We start from the raw sequence: 26,348 nt of genomic DNA, 5'->3' as shown, positions 1-26,348 counted from the left end.
CGCTCACTACATTAGTAACCCGGCTAGCCTGAGTTTGATTCTCGATCTGAACCGACCCTGCCTCCAAAGCCCTTTTCATGAATCCGTACGGACCAGCGTGGTGAAGTATGGTCAAACAAATCCCGCAACTGACACGCCTTGGGGAAGCCTTCATCAAACGGTGGATTTTATAAATCGATGCGCACACACACACACGACACAGGGCGAGGAGTTTAATTTTCCAATTTTAGGGATTCTATTCAATCCAATACATTAAATCCAATACATTCCAGCACGCCAAATGATCTCGTCAATCAGGCATTATCTGTTCGAGCTAAGTATCATCCCCAAGCCCATCTCTATTCATATATTGCAACACCTTTAAATGTAAAACGTGGATTCGAACACGCAATGCGATGCATGCGTCAAGAGGTTTACAATTGCCACCTGTGTTACGAATCGTGCATCAGTTAGTTCGTTACAAACATTGGAAGTCTGCATAATTGCGCATAGGCTGCCCTCTGTGTGGTCAGTGTAGGGGGCATCGTGGAGGGTGTGGTGTTTGGCTGAGTGGTTGGCTGGTTGGTCGAGCGAATGGATGGGTAAGTATAGTGGTTGGCTGGCTGGTGGATGGGTGAAGGGTTGTATGGTTTGAGTGAGTAGCTAGCTGACTGCAGGCTGCGTATGTTAGTGATCGCCTGGATGGTTGAGTATCTGGCTGTGTGAATCTCTGGCGCATTGCTTCGTGGAGTTACTGACTGGGTGTGTGGACTGTGAGGTATAGGTTGGGTGATTAACTGGTTGAGTGGGTGGGTGAATTTTTTCTTGGCTGGTTTAGTGGGGTGATTAGATGATTATACAGTCGGCTGGGTGCTGAGTGTATTCGCTGGCGGCGTGAGTGGGTGTTTGGGTTCCGGTGGAACGACTCACCGGCTTTGCTGGGCGGACTATTGGGGGGGGGGGGTGGTTAGGTGATTAGCCGTGTGGCTGGGAGCCAAGGGAAGTGACTAGCTGGGTAAGTGGAGGGTGGGGTGGTGGAGTCATCATCCGGTGGGCTGGGTGTCACTGCACGACGCAGCTCCTCGACACCGCACACTGGGAACGATGTCGGTGCTGCTGGCTCGCCCCGTGCGCTGTTGCCTGCTGCGCGATGCGCTTCGGGTCATCCTCTGGGCCACTTGCTGCGGTTCGTAAAGCGCACACGGCACACTCACTCACTTGCACGTCTCAATAATAATAATAAAACATATTCTTGGTTCTTTCGGTAAAGTCATGTAGAAGGGAAATAATAAAATAATAATAAATTATAGATTTTTTTTGTTATGTTTTATTTTTCTTATTTTTTTTATTTCCCTTCTACGTGACTTTACCGAAAGAACTAAGAAGATGAATCCTTGCAGTCACGAAAGCTTTAAATCGAAATAATAAAACATAGACATGCTTGACTGTGTCTATATAACCACGCGTGTTGCTGTAACCGATGAGTAATTTTTTAATACTGCAAGTGTCATGATTTATCAAATGAACACACGGGGACAAACGTTTCTAAATAGCCACTCAGGTTGTCCATGTTGTATAAATGCACATGAATGACCATGCATACGCAATATATGTGGAAACTTTGACACGGTCATTTTGTAACCGGGAACGGCTTTCATCGCGGGTTTTTTTTCTGTTGGTGTTTACTTATGAGACTTGCAATATCATCGGAGAGGGAGTCACAACACGCGTTTGCTAATTTTACCCGGATTACTATAATAAATACAATGATGAATTGAAGAAGTGTATTCATTGATGAGTGTACGTTTTGCGGAACACCTCCCGATTGATGTTGCAGTGGAGCTCAGATGCCAAACACTGCATTCAATGTTTTTTTACTGTGGGCTAAAAGTGACCCTTTTAGTTTCGAATTACTCACTATGCATTGTTCCTGCTTGAGAATAAGCCCAGGGTATTCTATTGAACAAACGGCAGCGTTTCACAATTTAAAGATAGAATAACAGTTGTCAAAAAACTAAAGTTAAACGAAATTACAACTGCGTACGTTTCGACACGTTTTTTTTCTTGCTGTAATATGTCGAGTACGTTCATTTGCAACCCATTCAAAATCAAATGTGAAGTGCTGCGGACAGATCGTCATGATTATTGTGACGAAATGCAGTCACTGTAGATTACGTGGACTGATTTCTTATCGCATTCATATGCTTAAGCACCCCTATGAACAAAGGGTGTGGAGCGGTGGGCGCAGTGGTTCGCCCAATGTATTAATGAACCCAACCGAGTTCGATTCCTGGCCACAGCTAACATGAGTGGGTGAGTGATACCTGAACCAGTCCTGGGCTTCTCTCTTCACCAGCCCACCCTGATAAGTGTGGTGCAGTATGATTAAACAACTCCCATGACCGACACGGTACAGTACAGGAAGGCCTTTCCATAACCATAAGAGTTTATATTTACATATTTTGCAATGTCTTATTACATCTATCAATTTATTAAAAAGGCCACGCGCCATCGGATCTATGTGACCTTCGTATTACTTGCTTGTGTGTAATTCTTCACATGAGTTTTTTAATCCCCATTTTTCATACTGTCCTTTTTTTCATCTACCCATAATACCTCCCACTCCCAAAAACCTCAGTATTTTAATGTGTGATCAACATAGACAACAACGCAAATCATATTTAGCGACATGATGTGTGCCATTCTTGGAACATTTATCAGTTACACTTCATACATTTAAATTCACACTGCATAATCCTATTGGAATCAATATTTGGACAGAAATTCCAGACCCAACTTTTTGACAATTGACAAGTGATCTCATTTTGCGAAGGCAATGACTGACTGGTGTGCTATATTCCTGCAGGTTACACTGGGGCGCAGACATACGTGGCAGAAGTGAACATGGCAGGGGTGAGAGGCTCGGTGACCTTCGACAGTACGCTGACCTCGGTGAAGCTAAACATCTCTGGCATGGGGTCGGAGATACGGAGGCTGTCCGTACACACCTATCCGGTGCTCTATGGCCACTCCACCAATCCCTGCAGCCAGCAGCTCGTTGGCGAAATCCTCCACAATATAAGCATTGGCTCAAATGACGGAGCGACCACTGTGAGTGCCCCGGAGCTGTTTACGAGTGTGCGGATACTCGCTGACCATTCGCTGCTCCTCTCTCGTGATGGTGAGACGGATTCCAGAGTGTGCGCCACCATCCAAAACGCCCAGGGTCCTGTGCTCACAGCACAGGCCAAATTCTTCGGTCCCATCGCTGGGGTTGCCTACTTGAGGCAGGTCGATGGCCAAGAGCTAAGGATAATCACCGATCTTCTGTCACTCGGACAGACAAATATGAAGACAGTGAGCATGCATTTGGTGAACATTGCGAGTGAAGCTCAAGTGATGCAGTGTGCCGCTGTCAACCCAGCGTCGTCAATTCAACTGGGATCTGTCACCGTCGGTGCTTCTACATTGTCAGTAAAATCACACGTAGTTGTAAACCTTCCCTTTAGCGATGTCATTGGGCGTATGTTGGTGATAAAAGCGAGCGTTCAAAGCTGTGCAAAAATAATCCCGCTGAGTTTAAAGACCGCTAAAGCACAGGTCAACATGAATGGGGTGAAGGGTGATTTTGTGTTTCAGCAAAGTTCCATGTTTGAGTTGACCCAAGTCAGAGTCTCTCTGCAAAACCTCAGAGGCATGGCCGGCCCTTACCATGTGCACAATTTCCCAGTGCCTCAGCGTTATGTTGCAACAGAAAGCCTGTGCATTGACCCCAATGTGGGAGGCCACTGGAACCCATTCAATTTGGATGTGCGTGGCCTTGACTACCCTAAATTCCCGAATGGAACCCACGACCAATACGAAATTGGAGACCTCAGCGGTCGGCATGGCAGTTTGCTTGGCAACACTGTTGACATAGCGTACATGGACTGGAACTTGCCTCTCTTCGGCCCCAATAGCATTGTCGGTCGCTCCATGGTGATCCATCACCCCAACGCTTCCAGGTGGCTCTGTGCCTCGATAGAACCAGAAGAAGAGTTTGTCACGGCCATGGCCTTATTCAGGTTTCCTGTCGTGGGTCGGGTGCTTCTGCGGCAGCTGAAGAATGACCCTTATTCTGACGTCTACATATTCGTGGAAATCGCCAATGGCAATGTGTCCTTACCATCAACATCCAACCACAATTGGCACGTGCATGAGTTCCCCATCAGCTTCGTGACAGACCTGGACGAACACATGTGCTCCAGCACAGGCGGCCACTTCAACCCACACGGAGTGAACACAAGCCAGAGCATCTACAGCGCCGAGTGTCGCCCAGACAACCCATATCGCTGCGAGGCCGGGGACTATGCTGGGAAGCATGGCAAGATCTTCATAAGCAACACACTGGGCACTGTCAAATCCAAGTACTTTTTTACCGACACCACCTCTTCTCTCGTGGGGTCGAACTCTATCCTGGGTCACTCTTTTGTCATCCACGACCCAGACGCCGGGCTGGGACGCCTGGCCTGCGCCAACATCACCCTGCTGAGAGCCGTCACCATTAGGACGGGCGAGTGGAGAGGCGGTGGCACGGTGCAGGGCCAGATGGTATTCACGCAGCCCTCCGACCTTGACTCCACGTCCGTACTGGTCCAGTTCTCTAACCTGCAGAAGGCCGTGTCTGGGCTGCATGTCCACATCCTGTCGATGCCGAGGTCACTACCGCCCAGTGACCCTGCGGTGTGCGCCGACCGGGCCGTGCGTGGACACTTCAACCCCTTCTCGGTGGACGTTGTGGTGGGGCCTGCGCCAGGAAATGGGACGCCCGACCAGTACGAGGTCGGCGACATCAGTGGGAAATTTGGGCCGCTGAGGGACCTAGATCAGAGGGAAGGGAACTACTCCGACACGAACCTCCCTCTCTCAGGTATCAACAGCATTGCCGGAAGGTCTGTGGTAATCCACAGAAACAATGGCTCCAGGTGAGACCAGTTTTGAGTTCTTTTAATAGGAACAATTATAGTATCTAGACAAGGCAACAGGTTTTGTTGTCTATCTACTTTGGACTAGATTGTTGACAGTGACATACTTTAAATGTTGACATCTAACTTTTTATCAGTTACAGCGTTTGTGATTGGTTTGCATATTTTCAAAGATATATTTTCGATAAAACGTACCCATTCTGCGTGTGTTTAATGAATGAAACAAGTACACACATTTTATAAAAGTATACGTCGTGTACTTGTTTAATCTATCACTAAAGAGCCTTCATCAGCAACAGTGCACACGAAGTACTGCCAGATATAGCATTTAATTGTAAAAACAAAGGCGATGTTTTTAAACACTAAACATGAAACAAAGAGCGTCTTAACATTTAGATATTTCTTGCTGGAATAAACCATGATATAGGGCATCAGATATATCACCTAAAGTTTGTTTCAAGTAAACTAGTTAGAGCTTCATTGTATGAAACATGTGAATAAAGTCGACACATTCTCACAGTGCTTTCTAAAATAAAACTAATTTTAATCTGTGGCATTGCATTTGCAACCTATTACAAATCCCTCTACACATATTCACGCTAATGTTTCAGCCAAAATACATTCACATGGCAAAATGGTCAGTGTAAAAGTTCACAAAATAATAGTAATGATAAAAGTACTCTACTAAGGAATGTAATGTAAAATATAAGTGAAATATACTCAATTAGAATGTTCTATTCTGCCATTTTCTGTTCTATTCAGTTATTGACTGTATCTTAAGCCATAACAGAGCCAATCCTTTACAATTCGTTTCATAAACAATAGATACCGTAGTCTTCGGTTCTTTCGGTAAAGTCACGTAGGTATAAAATAAAATAAATCGCGACGTTTCGGACGCAACACAAGCGCCCGTGATGGCGTGATCACGGACACTTGATGATGTGATCATGGACGCTTGTGTTGCGCCCAAAACGTCGTGGTTTATTTTATACCTACGTGACTTTACCGAAACAATCGAAGAGTATGTATTCCTGCAGTCACGAAAGCTTCAAATCAAGATAGATACCGTAGTCGTATTGCATGGTTGGGCCAATACTGCTGCCATATGTATAGCCTTGACAAGGGTGGGCCCATTTCTGCTGGGATATAGAAATCTTGAAAGCACGCACTTCGTGATGAAACCAAATCCGGGTTGGCGCTGACATCGTTCTACTTTGTTCTCGGTGCCCACAAAACCCACACTCGTGCCCTGCATGCCCCCCGCTGCCCACCTTCGCCCACCCTGTACCATTACTGCGCTGACACCCAACCCTCTGTGCCATCCCCAACCCCTACGGCATGGCGTGCCAGGTTGCAGTGCGCCGACTTGGGCAGGGAGAAGCCAGCTGAGGCCGAGTGGCTGAGAGCCCGCGTGTCTTTCAGCGACAAAATCAACGGCACCATTTTGCTGGTGAGCCAAGATGCAGGGTGGTCTGAGTCTGCCTGCCACGGCGTCACAGCTTATACCCATGGGGAAGTTGGCATGAGAGTCAAGTCAGTTTATTTTGGGTTAGGTCTTTTGAGCAAAGAAGTTGCTTTTTCTATGGCGACCCGAAAGTGCAATGGACACACGAAGTTAACCTGAGGAATTTATCTATTCGAGGATCATTTAAAATCGAGTTATGGCAATCTTTGCTCCCTTGTTATATGAGATGTATTGTGGTATCATGGATTGTTTGGTAATACCTAGAGTTGCCAGTGTAATAAGAATTATAATTTATAGCCCTATGTCAATCCATTATTGATGTGTAAGTTATGGAGGTTGTTTCACCACTCTGTTTGGTATGGGTTGGTGATAGGATGTCTAGGACCGGCGCAGATACCACTACCGATGTTAGCAGTGGCTGGGAATTAATCTCAGATGGCCGAGTACATTATGTGCGTAAAGTTGTGTATAAGCTAATATTGCAGCGCTCGCGCCACTGCTAACGTGATCTATAGAAAGCCTCTCTCTCCAGGGTATTTTGGCCTTCTACACTGGCTAAATGGCTGGGAAGAAGTGGGAGTACATATAGATTACCCCACTTCGCATTACCCGCTGAATGATTGACAAATATTGTGTACCAACTTAAACTACTGTGTGGACAGAGGCCAGGAGATTTGTTTCACCTGTCATGCCAGGAGATTAAACTGGCGACCCGTGGAATGCGAGTCTAATGTGCTAGCCCTTAAACCACGGCAAAAAGTTGTGTAATATCTGTCAATTCATCATTTTAATCGGTAATAAGTTACCCATAATGAACGAATGTGTTTATTCTGCAACAAAGAAATAGCTCCCACCGGAATTAGCATTGTGACAAGCGCCTAGAGTAATGGATCAACATTCGATGGCTGTTGTAGTTAATCGGGGCAGAAGACATTTGTTCCTACATTCTGCTGTATATCCACTGCCTCTTCATAGCAACTGTATTTTAGTCCTCAAGGTCGATTCCCACACGAATGTCAGCGCTAAATTAAAGTGTGGACTTTAAAAAGAAAATCGTGACCACAAACATCTGGAAACATTTCAAATTCTTTTCACTGGATGATGAATTTCTACCCTGTAAATGACGTCTTTGGTGACTTTACTTAAGGAAAGCCATGGTTGACACAGTGATGCTAATCGTATGTCCCACCACCAGAAGTTTTTTCGCTACAGTTGACACAGCTCGGCACACAGAGGAGATGTTAGTTTGTTGAGCTCCCAATTCATGTGAGCGTGTTTTTTGTGTTCAATAGACCACATCTCCTTCAATAAAATCAGCGAAGCTCCGCTTAAAATGTCATCACATTTAGAAAAATTGCGAAATTGCCCAAAGGCAGTTTTAAGTTTTGTATAAATTAAATTATGTCATGAATATTTCCTTTTACTGCGTGTAAATCAATTGCATAATCTCTGTGATGATTGTAACAGCGTATGTTCGGGCCTATCTTGCCCCACAAACATTGTCGCAAATCTCTCTCTACCTTGTACCAATTCTTCTCTCTCCACCCGACTCCTAATCAATCCCTCTACATTCGCCTCTGCAGTCCCAGCTGGTGTATCCAGACGGCAGTGGTTCCGACACCACTATAGAGGTGGATCTGCAGTACGACAATCCCAATGCCCAGGTATTGGTCTCCCCTGCCTTCTTACATCAGTTCATCGTGGGTTGCCATGGTGCATCATGGGCAAAAGCATACAAAAGCAGAACTCCCGTTTCTGTCTCTCCACAGGTAGATTAAAAAAAATTAGTCCATCAGCCTCTGCTAATGAGACCCACAATGTTGAAACCATTCCAGAGATTGCTTGCTTGGACATGTTCTGCTGGATGTTGTTTTGTTCTGGAGGGCCAATCGGCAGATGGACTAATACATGTTTATGTGTTGAGATACAACAGAGTTCTCCCTACGTTTGCTTCTCCTCACAGTACTTCAATCACATTTTTCATTTGCTTTGCGGTGTCTCAATTTACTTGTAAATTACCAATGAATTACTTTTTTTTTACCAATTAATGTTGACACCTACTTCTTTATACGAGGTGACAGTGTTACTAGTTACTACTGAACATTTCAATATTAATGAGATATGCAGTGCGTGTGCTGTACTTATATTAACCATTCTTTATGAAAGGTGATGTCAATGTGAGCTGTTCCATTGAATCGTTTGTCGACAGAACTAATTAGTAATTCTGAATGGGCGTTAAAGCACTTTGCGTCACATCAGCACCGAGAGAATTAAGCCATATACGATTCACCCCTTTGGCAATTCAATGCATTGTCACGAATTGTGGGTTGCAATTCACTAAAATGTCAATAATCTTTTTAAAATTGTGGTGAACAAAGCTGCCTCTAGTGACTTCAGGAGGTCACATAAAACCCATTACGTACAACACATACGAATTTACATATATCACTTTTTACACATGCGAGGTGATGTATTCATTGAAAGCTTTAGAATGTATATTGATCAGTGGATGTGTTGTTATTCCCCCAAAATGGAATGCTATCCACTGTCCAATTTTACCACGACCACACTTTTTTTAAAATCAATCCGGGTGGCCTAGTGGTTCAACTGCTCAGCTAACAATCGCGTTTTTAAAGTTCAAATCCAGTTTTGGGGGGTTGAATCAGCCCATCACTTCACACCGAGTCATATTAACAGCAGTTGTCCTCTATGCATAGACTCATGCCATCATAAAAATTTAGATTTTTTTTTTACAACTAAGTCAGGGTTGTAACCAAATGTATCCATAACTATCACTTATTTGAGCAGGAAGCTATGTTACAGTACTTTGAGATAATTGGAGAGGGTTTTTTTTACCATAATGCAGTATAACCTGTAGTGGATGAATTTATAGTGGAGAAGGAAAAAACCGGTACTTAAAGCATCACAGTTTTGCATCAAGAGCATTAAGTGCAGCTCTGCAGTCATTACTTTAGGAGCCCAGCCCAATCCTGTGTGGCCCTCAGGGAGGATAAGTGCATCTGCAGCATCAGCAAAAAAGGCAATTAAATTATTTAAAATTCGTTTGGATGACACCAAGTTATTTCAGAAGCAAAATCCAGGAGTTGTTTGTAAAAAAAAATCCGTTAATTTTTCCCGTGCAATCAAACACCTCAATCTTTGTCCAAGCAATTATTGGATTTCAGAAACCCTTCACAAATAATGAGGAGTGTTGTGGAGAAACTTGATATGCCATTCAAATCTCATCGTCTACAAATAATGTTTTGTTGAGATTAGATGGATTCAATGAATGTAAAAGGTGAATTTACAAAGTTGAGCTATCTGTGGGGAGTTAACATCAACAACATCTCTTACATATTTTCTAAACAAGGCTCTAACTTACCATATAAGGGCGTGTTTGAGTCAAACGTGTTCTGTTTACATCATGCCAGTTTATTATGCCATTCAAATGTTAAACATTAAGTAGTGGGAAACATTTATCTCGTAGTGCATGTTGTTAAATAAATACCAACATAAACACAAATAAAGAAAAAGATCCCCAGTATAGCCTTGTTGACCATTGGGGCAAGTTCTGTTAGTGAGCACAGAATATTTATATTATTTATATTATATTACATATTATTTATAAAATTTTGTACCGCACCTCCGCTTAGCACGGTTGGCTACGTATGGTGCAAAAGAAGTTCAACATGTATATATATATACAAGCATTACATCGCATTCGAGGGGGTTGTATGGTCAGCACCACATCTGACCAGCTTTGCCTCCTCGGTTCTGATGTTTGCACACCGTTGTCGTAGTTACTTATTCCAGGCCAAGTTGACCTGTGGTAGGGAATGCATTGAGGATGCTGAGTTGACAGCAAAGTGCGTTAACCACCGCACAACCGTCAAATGAGGGCTTCACGAAAGACACCGACCATTTTAAGACGAAGGCACTGAATTGTTATTTCCAAGGTATCTCTGTAGGATATAAAGTTCTCATTAAGTATTATTTTCAGTCACCTATTTATACATGGGGGACCTCGATAATTATCGTGACTATAATTGCACTTATGTGGTTTATTTATAGAAAGGGAAGACCAATATTAAAGGTGTTCAAAGTGTTTGAGAATATGACATGGTAATACAAATGAAAGCAGTTTCATATACAGTACATATATGGAATGTGTTTTGAAGATGTTGATTGGAAAGCTAATGTGTTTTTTTTTTATGAGGGTACACTACGTACATTCACACACATTCACATTCGTGTATGCCGTGCACCATCTTTGCCTAGGGGTACAGATGGCAGGTTCATAATGAGTCCGAAGCAGTGAGCAGCAGCACGGCGCGGTGTTCCCGGCTAGGAGGCCTCTACAACCCCTATAACGTCTACTCAGAGGTGAGCCGACTCACATTGCAACCTAATGCCCATTGAACCCTTTTGTGTGCAGTACTGTGAATTTTTATCATACAATCAGTGCTTCGGATTCATGATGGAGTTTGGGTCAGATCGCTTAAGTGAAATGTGTGTTCTAAGCCCTCCACCTAACACGGCCGTTTAATAACAGCGCCACAATGGCGAGCTGTTAACTACCTCGCCTGGTGTACAGGAGGTCGTGGGTCCGATCCCGACCCTGATGCCTCTATATTTGGAGTTTGCATGTTTTCCCCGTGGTCGCGTGGATTTTTCTCCGGGCCCTCCGGTTTTATTCTCCACATTTAGAAACATGCGTTTCGAGTGTTTGGCTGCTATAAATTTCCACGTGATAAGCCACTTTGTTGAGCTATCATTTGTGGACTTCTGAAAAAGAGTTATATAGCTCAGTGGGCCTTTACCTGGTAAAATAAAAAAAAAATCGTAAAAAAATAGTTAGTAAATAGTTAGTAAGTAGTAAATAAGGGTTGTCCCCTGAACAAACGTGCCAATATGTGACTGCTTCACCACACCGGTATGCCGTAGAGCCGGCTCACAACCTAGAACAACACGCCAGTGTGCTGAAGCAGTAATACATTTATCACGTTGATTCCCGTGGCAACTTTATTAGTTGGCTGTGTTCGTTGGAGGAAGTTTACAACACATTTTACTTCGGTGGTCTGACCAAAAAATTATTATGGATAATTATATTGGTCGCGAAAGCCTACGGGTTAAATTAACCAGCGCGTAATTTCTGCCGGAAATGTACAATTGCTGTTGTGGGAATAAAACGGGCATGCCACATCCATCTCACCTTATTTTGTCATCATGGTATTGCAGTATCATAGGAATATAGACATGTAGGGTTAAATAAAACAGAATATAGTATATCTTATACTCAATAATTCATTTTCCAAGCCAGCCAAGCAACGTTCTGGAAAATTATGATTGAGAAAATGTAATACTTGCGTGGATACTCAGTGAGGCTGGATTTGATCAACCATTGTTCAGAAGAGTAAAACCTTTCTAATGCGGATTAATTGAGGGGAGTGCCTCAACAAACTGCAGATAATTCAAGAGTAAATCATTACCAAATTTCGACTTAAAGTAATTAACACCCAACACTTAATAAGCTAATAACAATTAAATATTTACAGTTACAGATGTACAAAGTAATAACACTGAAGAAAATCACTGCTGTACAGTTAATTAATTGTGTGTCCATTATACCAACTTCGTCAGACCAGTGATGACCATTTGTGGACATCCCCCCCATGTATGGTGAGTAAGGGTTTAATGGTCGTGGTGCATTATAATCTGAACAATCATCACTATGAAGCAGAATTGGGAGGCTGAGGTTCGCTGGATGTGGAAGGCTGACGAGATTTTCTGAAAGTCTTTAATAATATTTGCATTTTTGTAAAATCCATTTGAAAAAAGAAACCCAAGTAAGGATGACCAGTGCGCGTGGATAATCGAGGTAACCATGGGCATGGGTTCACTTAATTATATACAGCAGATAAATATAACTTTATAATTGCTCGTGTACAAACGCACGTCAGGATTAGAGTCTTACATTTCCTATTGTTGGCAATCCCACAGTGAATATCATACACATTCTACCATGTGGTGAAATAATACAATAGGATTGACTGCAGAATGCCACATTCTGCCATGCTCAGTTATGTAGTACGCAAAACACGATTACTGCCAGAGTCTCTTGGTGTGTATATAAGTTGTTTATTTAGTTTTCTTCGGGTCGCCTTGTCTGTTGTCGCCCAAATCCGGCTTACGACGAATTCTAGCTTAAGCTATTTTTGGAAAGCGTTCCTAAACTATGGGTAAGGTATTCTAGCATTTCCTAAATCACACAACATGGCAGTATTCTCATTAATGTAGCACGATGTTTTGAAATATTACAACGTTGTTGGTTTAGCTGTTCGTAAGATAATTCTGAGGGTGAAGTCCAGTAGCGGGAGCTGCTGTTGGGACTTTGTAAGCTGCGTTAACGAAGCCCTGTTTTCTTGTTGTACCGCGTGTTGTTCGGCACAATGTCCGACGTTTCACTCCACGTGCCAGGAGGTTCCTCTGCGACCCGACAACAAATGAGAGAGCCATACAGCCACAATAGCCCAGTGCTGTAGTCGACCTTTCATTGCATAAGGTTATAGGCATGCCTTGTTTAAAATGTAGTTATTTTGCAGGAAATATTAACTAAGCCCAAAGGTAAAATGGATTGCGGAGCGATAATGAATGGAAACATTGGTGAATAGCTAATCCAGGATTATGCTTTCAACCGTACCCAGGCACAGAGAGATCCATACAAACAGGTGCTCTTACCTTGACGCTCATTAAAAAGAAACCAGTGGTTCAGGTGGTGCATATTTAAGTCACGGTAATTAATTAGCACTCCTGAGATTGGAGGTTAGAATAATTCAATTAATGCTCACTTCATTTATCAGAAAATTTAGTTAAAATGTTCTCATACTGTAATTGAAAAATATATTTAAATCGGTGTTTATACTTAGTTATACTTGGAGTTTAATTTCTCACGGAATATTTTCCAGGGCCCCCAAACCCCAACAGCGATGTCGGCGGGAGACATATTTTCTGGAGCACAACCCACGACAGTTCTGACTGAGATTAGGCCCTGGTCATACTTAGATGTCAGAGCATAAAAAGACATGCTGCATTAAGAAATCTATCACAAATCTGCTGCATCTCCAATTCCTCTTACCCCTTCATAAATATTCAATTGTTCAATGCACCATTGTTAGTATTGCTTTATACCTAAGCAAAGCATTTCAAATGTCTGCATTTACCATCGAACAAAACTAACGATACTTATTGTCATTATACTTATTTGCTTTGTGTGAACTTTCAATTTGTTTTAACTGGTTTGAGTTGCTTTATCATAACAAAGATAAGTCCCCGATAAGCCGTATTGCAAGCACTGATGTACTTTTGACCTTTTTGATTTCATAACAAAACCTAATCGCTAAAGCATGAACTGTTATGGGCCACAAATAGGCAAAATGACTCACTGCCTGCATTGTTTGTGCATCCTGTGGATCCATCAGACTGTTTTAATCAATGCCCGTGTAAGACATTTGCACAATACCAACAACAAGAACCCATTTAGCCCAGTTAAATTCGGTTTTTACAATACCTACAATAAGAACCCATTTCCCCCCAGTTATATTTGGTTTTGAACTGAGGATGGGGTGGGAGCAGTGGTGCAGGGGTTCACGCGCTCCACTATTGACCAGGAAACCCTGAGTACGATTCTTGCCAGCGAGTGATATCCGTATCCCCCGTTTTTTCCCTCCACATTTAGAATCAACATGCGTTTCGAGTATTTGGCTATTATACATTTCCACACGAGATAAGCCAACTTCGTTGAGCTATCGTTTGTGGCCAGGTCGCTTCCGAAAAAAAGAGCTATGCAGCTCAATGGGGCCTTGCGTGTTAAATTTTAAATATCGCTTATAGGTTCTAGATTTGAAGCTTTCGTGACTGCAAGGATTCATATTCTTAGGTTTTTTCGGTAAAGTCACGTAGGTAAAAAATTTAAATGTGACGGTTCCACTGAAGACGGAAGCTTGTGTTGCCTCCGAAACGTCGTGATTTTTATTTTATTTTTATTTTACTTTTATTAATTTTAATTTTTTACCTACGTGACTTTACCGAAAAAACCTAAGAAAATCGCTTATAGGTTTACATTGTAACCGTGTTAACGTTGACAGGAGGGGGAGGGGAGGAGCTGTGACACGAGCCGGCCCTTTCACTGCGAGATGGGAGACCTGACGAGCAAGCAGGGACCTCTGCCCTTGGGATCCCGCATCGTCTTCAACGAGGCAAACCTGCCGCTTGGTGGAGATGCCACGGGTCAGTGTCGGGTCGTTCCTTTTGGTGGCGTTCAAAGGCACCGTAGACCACGTTGCGAACCGCCGCCAACTCGGCAAATTCGAAGGAGGCACAGCAGCAATTCATTATTCAGGCTCACCTGAGCCGTCGCGTGTCTTCCAAATTTGGAAGTAGACTTTTAAGTTTCTGTTCATTTATGCCACACGCAAGACGAAGAAGAAAGACAAAGGTTGTGGTTGTGGATAACAGCGAGAACAGAGACAGTAAGCAAATCATCATCAGCAGCCATGATTTATCCACTGCTAGATGAAAGCCTCCTCAAGCTGTTGCCGTTTCTCATTGTCTCGTGATGGAACAAATCCATCTGGCTCCTGCGAGAGTTGTGGATACACACGTGTGAGGCTTCACCACCATCGTGTGCTGAGTGGCGATTGCGGGCCACCGTGTGACTCTGTTTGCGTGCACGTGTGCTGCGCCGTGACCCAGTGGTGGGGCGCTCGCTGGCCGTGTGGGACGGCACGCCCGTGGGAGCGATACTGGACTGCGGCACCATCGCCCCGGCTGACGGCGCAGCATCCGCCACTCTCTCCTTCCCCAGGGGCGTCGTCTACAGCAGGTGAGGCGGAGTTGTCAGTCGGGCATGGGCATGGCCACTGCAAGTGTCATTGGTGTCCAGACACCACCGCATGTCTTGTTAAATATATATTGCAAAGTGAGACATCCACGAAGGTTTGGACAAAAATCATGGTATTTTTTTTTTAGTCCGTGCCAAGATGACAAATGCTGATTATGCTGATTACGGAAACATTTAAATACACGGTCGTGCACGGACAGCAGGCTCGGTACTGACAGCAGCCAGTAGTTGCGTACGGTATATCTAATTTAGTTATAGTGTAGTAGAACTCCTGGCTTCTGTAAGAAAGTGTGGGATGAACTTTGCAGATCCTTTATGTAATTTAACCAATAACCACTGGGAATATTTTTCTCACAGAACATCCCCAACTTGCAAATTGTTGGCTGCACCACTGCAGTTGGGGATCCTCAATTGACACCCGTTATCAGTGTTAAAGAACTAAAAATGCAACCTCGCTGTTTATAAGCAGTTGACCAATATGGAAACCACGCTTGTGGTTGCTGGAGCATGGAGATGCTTCTGTTTGCAGGTTTCAAAATTATTAGGTGAGAAGAATCCCTGTGAACCAAACAGCAACTACCAGATACTGTGTATAGAATTATCCGGGTAAATACATTGAAACAATTTCAATGTGTGTAAGTTGAATACTACTCATGATGTTACGACTACTACTAATAGAAAGGACAGTTTTCAGATTCTCAAATGCGTTTTGCATCAGCCGATTCATAGTCACGAAAGCTTCCCGAACAAAACTGTCTTCCCAAATCACTGATAGTACTTGTGTTGGCACACTTAGCAGCTGAATGAGTTCATTGTAAGCCTGCTTGAGAGCAGACAAGTTGAGGCCCTCTCTAGTTGCAAAAATTATATTCATTGGAAGCATCCAAATTAGAGTCCTGCACTTATGCATGAACACGATGGTTGGCTCAACAATACTTGCACACATATACAGCCCTCTTAGCAATCCACTGTGGGATGAGGTCTTCCCCTTCTCTGGGTCATGGGGGGTATTAGACCGTACTTCCCCACATTGGTCAATTTTGGTTAGTGAATGCAGCGAGCTTAAACATAGACACATAGAATCACAGTAAAACGGTAAAAAAAATTCTGCACTTCCCTCGATGTCCAACCACGTTAGTCCTCAAGCCCCATGACAATCTGGTTTTGCCGATCGGCAAATCACCTAAACCACTAATAAGCAATTAGTCAGGCCTTAATATTATAACCACCCAGAGCATCATGATGAACTCTTACTGCATCCTCTCACAGAGCGCTTTACGGTTCCTCGCTGTTGCAGCGGTACTATTAGGGACTTTTAATCCCACACCAGCCAAAATATGGCATATAAAAATGCCGTACACATGGACGATAATCACCAATGTGACTGATGTACATTCTAATGATGATCTATCAAAACTAAGAAATAGGAAATTTTGCAAAACTATAGTAGAGTCTATAATTACGAGTAGAAAAATTCGATTACCATGGTTGGCTACGGATGGTGTGAAATAAGTTCAAAATACATACATCTTAAAATTTGGGCTCTCAAAAAAATAGTTTTGTTGATTTTATTTTAAAGTTGTAAATTACTTTAAGTCTTGTGCTAAACACTTAAAGATATATGAATCCCATCATCGGTTAACCAAGTAATTTGCCTCTCGGAATGTGACACTAAAGCCTACTGAAATTGAATGAAGCATGCTCGTGGTTGCTACCTTAGTCAGCTGTAAAGATTTCACGTGACACATTTGGCGCATATCTGTTGATATAAATGAATGTGTAAAGATTACTGTAAAAATATCGTGTAAACCCTGTCATTGGCCTGAATCCCCCCCCCCCCACCTGTCCCACCCACCACGAACCCCCCTCCCTCTCCGATGCCTCATGTCTTTGCGAAGATATGAGTTGAGACGGACAATAGCCAGCGCCCTGAACATCGCCGTGTGGAGGGTGTCCTTACTGCCGGACACCTCAAGCCCCCTGCGCGTGTCTTCACCTTGCCAAAACATCACCTTTTTGGTCGCAGGTAAAAAAAAAATCACAAAAACACCGTCACGCTTTACGTTCTCACGTACAATAACACCCTTGTCTGCTTGGACTGTTAGCAGGAATGCTTTTAGCAAAATGCAAATCGCAGCCAACAGGGCCCTAAAATCAAAAGGTGGAATCGGCACCGCATTTTAAATCTCCAGTGTCGGTGAGAAAAATGCCTCACATGTTGCCCGCACCTGGTACGGTTTCTGTAATTTCCACTGACATGTACTGCCAGTGACATGGAGTCAAAAAGACAAAGAATTCCCAGTTTCCACCTTTAGATCATTGGTCTGAATTAAGCTCAAGCATGGCACATGTGGAGTTTGGTGACTACACTGGAATGTCGGCCTTTGATTACATGTAATGATAAGCCACAGCACAGATAGTTTGCATTTCCTTTCATGGATAATTTGCCTGCAGGATGTTGTTGCCAAGTATGCGGCAAAGTGGAAAAAGCAATCAATCCCTTATATTCATTTTCATTATAATCATTGCGTTTTTCTTTTCTTTTACACTGAAGTACTGTGACTGCAAATGCATATTCATCCCTTTGCAAAACATGTCCACAGGGATGCATCCGTTGCGGATGTCCTTACATACCCTGGATATAGTTTTAATATCTCATTAACTCCATGTGGGATTCATCACAACGTCATTAAATAACGCTGCTTTTGATGCAACTGTGATAGTCCTTTACCTTATCCAAACTCTTATTCTTATTTTTGTTCCAAATTGGCATGAACAAAATTTGGCCTCAATAATTTGAGGTGGAGAATTTTAGCATAACGCTAAAATATTCCTTCCTCGGATACCTAATATAAGCATTATAATTAATTTGTGCGGGTGCAGTCATCACAGTTTGTTGTACTCGCCTGATTGATTATCCTGTGATTAAGAGAGCAGTCATCAGGGCATCATATGATATCACAGTAACACAGAACTGTGCAAGCCAATTCATCAATAATTTATCAATGTCATAATTAATCATCAATCATTTATAAATGTCTCAATCAGTGTATCAATTTATCAATAAATTATCGATTAGTCAATCATTTCACTGTGCTTTGATGTAATTTCACGCATTTGACCTGTAAATGTGAATAACCACAGGAATTATTTGTTTTAACCTCGAATCATTATCATCATCATATCATATGAATATCGCACAGTAGTGTATGGAAAATGTTTTAATTGTCTGACTGAAACAGTCGAATAAAAAAACATTTATAAACTTTAAAAAAATGATATTTTTCCAATGAAATTGTTGCACTCATCAAATGTATCCCCTTACTCATCCCACTGATCATAAGCTCGGTCTAAATTTCATCTGATGTCGGTGAATGCCACTTAAATTGGGGACAGGGGAAGAAGAAGAAACCCTTTGTGTTCTTGGAGTTCTAGTTTGGGGTTGGCTTGTTGTAATTCAATGCCTGCAGCCTTGCAACATCACAGTGGCCGCTCTGTCTGCGATTTAAAGCGATGCGTGTGAAGGGTGGGAGACAAGAACAGACTATAATACAATAACTGTGCATTGAAAAAACACAAACAGGATGTTTCCAAACTGAATCGGTGATCATGGAGTTGTAACGTTTTTTTTCAAATCCCACTAAGCCTTACATTAAAGATAAACCTACATCTAAAATGATAGTACTCTATCTCCATTCTGAAACTGTATAACGTTAAAGAGAGGGGGGTATGTAGCAAGGAAGACACAATGTGCATATGCATGGTTTCGGTAGTGCTCTAACACGGTGTGTTTTGTCCTCGGAGGAAGTATTTAATTTGCAAATATCATGCTGCGTTTCAAGCTTCACAGCGAGGTTGAGTCACAGCGCTAGAAGTGGGAGGCTGAGAGGGCTCGCCCCCCCCCCCAGCCTCGCGTCCCCTCCCCCTACCCCACACCCCCCTCTCTCTCCCCCCTTGCCCCTCCCCCCTTTCTTACCTATATAACCTCTTACCACGGCAACTCTCCCTCCCACTTCAGCAAAACATTTTCTTGCTGTGGTTTTCCCACCTGATGATGATTGCTTGTGTTGCAATCAAAACGTCGTGATTTGTTTTATTTTATACCTACGTGACTTTACCGAAAGAACCAAAGAGTATGGATTCTTGCAGTCACGAAAGCTTCAAATCTAGATAGAAAATCATTGGCACAGGCTCATATATTTCAAATTATAAATTATAAATGCCTACAGAGAGTTACAAACTGGGCAGAGGCATCTTGAAATATATTCATTTCGGATTGATGCAGCATTACTTTGTAAATGTATTTTAGTCAGCGTGTCAAAAGTCTGCGTTTTTAATATTTTGACGTAACAAAAATATTTTAAAACAAACTATATAATGTGTCTGTACAATGAAATGTGATCCAAAATGTGGCTACACCTAAGGTGTTTTAATTAGCCCGATCATATTGCATAATCATATTCATTACAATATCCCAATATTTAAATATTGGAAAGCCACTATCTTGTATCAGATTGGACACAGAATTTCAATATTGCACAGGTAATAAATAAATGAAAGTTAAGTGTGGCATAATTAGTAACATTTTTACCGCCCTTTTTCAATATACTACTGGATTAGGCCTCCTCGCCCTCTATCAGTTATGGTTGATTGTTGGGCTATACTTCACCAAGCTGGCCAATGTCAGTTGGAAAAATTAACCCGTAAAAAAAAGTTTTTCACTATAAATCCTTTATATGCGTGGCATCGGTTTTATTTTATTATTCATTTCTGTTTTTCTTAAGTAAGAGTTTCATTTTTATCACATTGGTATTTTAAATTAAATATGAAAAAAAAAATCCTAAAAAGTGGAACATTTTGGACAAAATAAATTGTCATGCACAACGAGTCTGTGTGCAAAATGTCAGCTCGATTGGATCACGGGAAGTGGGTTAAAAAACGACCGAAAGATTTGCACGGTCGTAAGCGCGCAATCAAGCAAGCAAGTGAACTTAATATAAAGGATTTAAAAAGGGGTGTGCTCAGGACCAGTTGGAATATCACTCACCACTGCCGTTATCCGTGGCTTAGAATCAAACTGGGTTAATAGTGCAGTGTGCGAACCTCCGTGCCACCACTCCACTCCGTAGTGAAATATAAGGAGTACAAAATAACTGGTAATACGCATGAACATTGTTTTTGGGTTTCATTTCAGGTGACGTGGATTTACGGTTGCTGGAGGCCATCTCATTTAGTAACGATCTCGGAAAGTTCTCCGCAACAAAGCGCTGCCAAGGTAATTCAGGTCTTCGCTGCACTTGCGAATTAACATTTGCATTTTTCACTGATCCATAGCGGAGTAGACTCCTCCTTGCTACCGTGCAAGTACAGCCCTTTTGGCAATCCACTGGCAGATGGGGGCCTCCTCACACCGTGAAGGTCGTGGGGGTGGAGCCATAGACGTTGGAGCATACTCGGGTGTTGGATTTTTGCTCCACCGTTCTCTGCTGACAACGTAGCTCCGCTTGTTATCATGAAGTTGTTTCTGTATTTTTTTGTGTAACCTCTGATTCCAGACAGCATCGCTGTTAAACAAAAAATATCGTTAGATTTTTTTGTGAATTTTGTATTTTTCCAATGCTAATGACCAAAGTCTTAGAACAGTATCGTTTTTCAACAAAATGCATCTTGGAATCTAAGATTCTTCCGAGTAATTAATATTATTGTTTAAATGAAATAATAATTACAGTACTGCAGTACATTTGTTATTGAAGATGAGTAGGGTATTTCTAAATGCAGTAAAATGGACATTTTACATTGATGATGAACTCCCATTTGCAAATATATTTTTCTACATAACTGGAAGAAGCAGTTTAGTTGACATGAATAATGTATTCCACAAACCAATAACAGCATTGTTTGCAATTCACACACATATTAATTACTGCATACCCATCGTAGTCGAGTCATCGGTTAGGAATTGTATTTGTTAATGAGCACATGCACGTTAAATACACGATATGTACCAACTGCATTACTTCTGCCACATGTGCTGAAGTTGATTAAAATGTCAACATGGCTCAAAAGAGCAACAGTCACAGTACCTCCCCTGATAGTTCTTCACACTGGTGATGTGCAACCACAGAGATAATTTAATGCGGAAGTCAGATGGGATAACAATGACTCCAGTTTATGCGGCTTTGTGAATACAGTAGTTGTTTTCTGGAGGCTTTTTCAAGAATGTTTCTTCTTTCACATCTTCACATTTCTAAACTGTTCAAGCAAATGTCACAAACATCTGTTAGTTACACCGCAAAGCTGCATAGGTTTACGTTATAACAATACTCTACCGCCCAGTAAACCCATTGCCGGTCATAGGGGTTGTTTGACCATACTTCGCCATGCTGGTCAGTGCGAGTTGGTGAATAAAGGGCATGGTGGGTAGAGGGGCCAGTCATCATCATCACGATCCATGGACAGATCGCCCAGAGGTGTCCACTGCACATCTCGTCATTTGTTTCCACTTTCTTCTGGGGGGGCAAGTACCAATTCAGATATCATTCACCACGGATGTTATCCTCAGCTGGGTATTGAGTGTCAGGTTTGCGGGCTTATAATGGGTGCGCAAACGACCGTGCTGTCACTCCTCCACAGAAGTTCCTTAGAGACAACTTTATATCAAATACATCTCACCTGATCTATTATAGACCTCCCTACAGCCAATGATGCACAATTTCTGAAAGCCATGCTCTAATTAGCGTTCAACGAATTATTATAATGATACTTATTTAATGGGTTTTTTTGGCGGATAAAATAGATGTGCCAATTGTCGCATACATATTATGATGTGGTTTACTGAGAAGGACAATGTTAATTCAAATGAGCACTTGTCTAAAGCTGTTTGAAAATCTAATTTGTGTCACCGTATTGCCGATGAATATTCAGATATCACGAGATTAGCCTTTTCAGAAATTGAAAGGTACACATGGTTCCCTGCTCAGGTTTGACAATTAGAATTATTGAATTAAAGAAACCCTGCAAGCTGTAATTATGATTACAGTACTCAAGAGACCATCTATCTATAGGTGGGACTCGAATCAACGTTATTATTGCTTTGCAAATACATTTGTAAAGGCCACAAAAAAGCTGATTGTAATACAGGGTGCTTCAAAAAATGTTTAACATTTCTGAGAATTTGCAACAATACCACAAGAAATGTGCCTCCGGGCTCTGGAGACCACTTGGGGAATATTCCAGGCATGTGTTGGCTGATTGCGAACAAGTGGAGACTCTTTGACTTTTTGAAATTATTAACATCCATTTGTTATCATGTTACAGTGTATTATCCGTTATTTTTCCATTAAAAACGATAGTCCCATGTAAGTGTTCACATTTTTTTGAAGCACCCTGTATGTTCATAAAAAAACGTATATTCTTTGGTTCTTTCAGTAAAGTCACGTAGAAAGAAAATACATTAAATAATAGAATACGATGTTTCGATTGCAACACAAGCAACCATCATCAGGTAGAACTAAATTTGAGAGAGAGACAAAACACAGACACAGAGACACACAGACAGACGCACAAGCAGAGAGAGACTCACAACATAGTCGAGGCCTTAAATAGAGAGGGGGGGGGCAGATAAAGAGGTGGGTCTGCTGGAGCAGAGAAATTAGCATGTCAAAGAAAGACCCAACAAGACTGGTACATTTTAGAGAGAGTTGTGTGGAAATCCACCCTGAAGCGACCGAAGGAGAGGAATCGCGAATGGACTTATGAGAGCCTGGTAAATTTTAGAGAGAGAAATAGGCAGTTTGAGAAAACAAAATGTAGCATTTTTTTTGGAAATGTAATGCAACACAGAGAGTCGGCTAACACACAGTTAACGCATAGCTTGGTTGATTACGATCTCCAAAGATTGCTAAAATTAGGAGTTAAGTGTGAAATTTGACAAACCGAGACACACAGAGAGATGTGTGGAAATTCACCACGAAGCGGCCGGGGGAGAGAAAGAGCGAATGGACCTTTGAGAGCCTGGTAAATTTTATATTTTCCAAAGTAGGCTTGCATTAAGATGGTGTGAGTTTAATAAAAAAATATTACTGTACTTTTTTCTCTAATTTCTTCAAGGAAATGGAGCTGGTGGTGCAGTCGGAAGCACTGGAGTTCAACCCCTGACAATAATCATCGTCACTCTCGTCGCCATGATCATCCAGTAAACAAGATACGTGCGTCGATCCATTTACAGATACACCACTACAATAATAAGCGGAAAATAAGCACGTGTCGATTGCAATTGCGGGTCGTTAACCATGACATCCTGTGCACGTGATACACTCACCAATTTCTTTGTGGGAATATGTTCTGTCCGTGCGTGAGAATCGGATTCGTGACATTCCATCCACGTTACTGCCTTCCTTCTCAGTTCCTCTCTGCAATATGGAGCCATTACACAATATTCAATTGCCTGTTGAGATAAAAAAAAAATAACCCATGAGAAGGCTCGTTATATATCAGTGGGGTATCTCTAAATTATCTCTATACAGTACTAATTTGATCAATGGACATAAACATTTATTTAGATATTCCCCTGCGCCAATGCTGTCGAGGTGTTGGTGCATGTGACCCACCATTACCACGTCATTCTTACAGGCCGAGTTGACTCAAATTAACGTCAAAAGCGTCACACTCAGCATGAGCTCCATGTCCAAGTGGATTATATTGAAGGGAGGAGCAGCAGAAGAACACCTCAGAAACGCGAGCACGGCCATTAATGCTGTGCACAGGTGCATACAATCGAGTCGCTGTGCAACGGCCGGTGTTGGCCTGTGCATGTGTGTGCTTTTCCTTGAAGCTGCAATGCTACGCCGCATATATGACTCGCTGGGGACCGGGGTATAGGTGGATATCTGAAAAGGTCAGATATGTAAACATCGAGAGAAAAGGGCAATTGCGCCATGCACAAATAGGTCACCGGACCAACAATAAAGTGCAGACCACTTTAAATGTGGGGACATGCTTAACTGTGCTTTGGAAGTAACTGCACACGAGATTGAGAAGACATTACTGTTTGTGGAAAGGTGAAATGTGTGAACATTAATGGAACATGACAGTTACACCTTGCACAAACACTGGGGTGTGGGCGGTTCACTGGTCAGGATGGATACCTGATGGTTGGATATGCAATGGATAATTGACGTATTGTAACGGTTCAGTCAATCAGATTCTTAGAGATGTAATTTTCTGAAAAATATAAATGATAAATTCTCTATATACTATTAGATACTTATACTCGTGTATGTGTAGGTAAAAAAAAACACATCTTGATTCATTTTGGTGGATTGTATATTATCACAGATTCTGTATATTTAGGTTGTGTATATATAGTAGATTGTCAGAGCTGAATATTTTGACATCACGCTATTTTATGTTAAACAACTAGAATACATTTTTATTAATTGTAAATTATGCATTACATCACTTATTGTGTTCAAATATAACTGGTATTCTGTTGAAAAAGTAGTCTCACGGGTTTTGTTATACTTTATGATAAATGCTGTATTGTTACGTGATATCACTCCAAGTAGAAGTGCTTCAAATTTGTTGGAATTAATCCTGTGGTGTACATTAATAAAAATGTATATTTTTTATTCGGCATCTTTGAGTTGTTAAAACTAAATCTCCATATTAAGAAATGTCATGTGTCCATCTGTGAGTCTGCCAGTCTCAGCACTTGACTCATTTGTATCGCACAGTCGAGTAAAAAACTCATCGTGGCCAGAATAAACTAGGGACGTAGATTATTGATGATGAGCTCTGCATGACCGATGGCACGGGACCTATTTAACAACAAAAATAACGAAAATGTTAACCATGCTTATCGTCTTGAGTTTGAAACATATCTAAGATCTCGTTTTTAGTTAATTGCCAAATAGCTTTCTAAATTAAAGACAAATCCTGTTCACATGTGGGGGAATACATGTCACAGCCATTTTGTAACTAAAAGCAAAAAGTTTTAGATATATCTGGTGCTATCCTAATAACTGAGGGTTGATGTGTACGACAGATGTTGTTCATCTTTCACAGAGAGTCCCATCCTGCACCTCCAATTAGCGCGGTTGCCTACGAAAGAAGTTCAACATCCATACAACCAACTTATTATATTGTCCCATCAGCTGATCCATTTATTTCCTCTTCCCTTCCAATGTCCCATGCGGAATCATCTTGACTATTGCCTTCACTCTCACATCTTGGAATTCACCTGGAACGCACGGGTTCCAATGCAGGCCCCTGCAGACCACGCTCAGCCTTCAGATCGGGCCGTTAGTGATTTGATTTTCACTAAAAACAAAAACTCAGCCTTGATGACCGGATGGCATCTGGTTACTTATTTACTGTACGGCATGTAACACATTACCAAAAAAAAAACCTTGGTACTACTGAAACCGGTGTTCTGTTCCACCGTGTAACATTATATCCTTTCAGAGAACTGCTATTCGACTCCTGTACAAAGCCTTCTATGACCAAAAAAAAAAGAAAACAAAAAATGACGTTTGAGTCTCAGCTGCAGTGTTTCCTCATGAAAGTGACTTGCAGAACCGTAAGTGGTACTTCAGTGTTCCAGCGGAGCGAACGGTGCATTTCAATGCGCATTCAAAAGGTGTAATCAAAACACGAGGCCGTGGTTAAAATTTTTAACAATTTAAAAACGTAACCTTGCACAAAGGAACCACTCGAGTGTTATAAATCAGCAAGGCATGTGGCTGGCGACAGCACTTTGGTAGCTTAAAAACACATTCCCAGTTAAGCAATGCCCAGCGATGCTTGAAAAACAACACTATAGTCCTTGACATATTTTCTCTTGACTTAAAGCTTTCGTGACTGCAGGAATTCATATGATTTGGGTCTTTCGGTAAAGCCACGTAGATAAAAAAAATTATAAATGCAAATTAGCCCCGCCCACTTACCCTTGGGCTACATCCATCTCAAACCTATATAACATCCTGCTTCAGAAGCAGTCCCGATATATGTTTTCACCTGATGATGATTGCTTGTGTTGCGA

The 26,348-nt window shown here is 42.0% G+C and overlaps 1 protein-coding gene across 2 annotated transcripts; it reads left to right on the top strand.

Moving 5' to 3' along the window:
* Window positions 1-202: 202 nt before the first annotated feature.
* On the top strand, window positions 203-24,936 carry LOC144721658 (uncharacterized). 2 transcript variants are annotated; one of them, XM_078599475.1, is made up of 10 exons: window positions 203-1,165; window positions 2,846-4,943; window positions 6,294-6,393; window positions 7,992-8,072; window positions 10,687-10,791; window positions 14,553-14,694; window positions 15,160-15,289; window positions 17,206-17,333; window positions 20,502-20,582; window positions 23,417-24,936. In XM_078599475.1, the coding sequence occupies exons 1-10, from the start codon at window positions 1,084-1,086 to the stop codon at window positions 23,503-23,505; spliced, it is 3,036 nt and encodes a 1,011-aa protein (XP_078455601.1). In that variant the 5' UTR covers window positions 203-1,083; the 3' UTR covers window positions 23,506-24,936. The 2 variants fall into 2 exon arrangements, with proteins under 2 accessions (XP_078455601.1, XP_078455603.1); XM_078599477.1 differs by lacking the exons at window positions 14,553-14,694; window positions 15,160-15,289; window positions 17,206-17,333; window positions 20,502-20,582; window positions 23,417-24,936 and adding an exon at window positions 12,049-14,541.
* The last annotated feature ends 1,412 nt before the right edge of the window (window positions 24,937-26,348 follow it).

The sequence above is a fragment of the Lampetra planeri genome, chromosome 12 (assembly GCF_965212315.1).
Source record: "Lampetra planeri chromosome 12, kcLamPlan1.2.h2, whole genome shotgun sequence".
Lineage (NCBI taxonomy): Eukaryota > Metazoa > Chordata > Hyperoartia > Petromyzontiformes > Petromyzontidae > Lampetra > Lampetra planeri.
The sequence above is the reverse complement of the archived record's forward strand: the minus strand, read 5'-3'. Positions and strand labels throughout refer to the sequence as shown.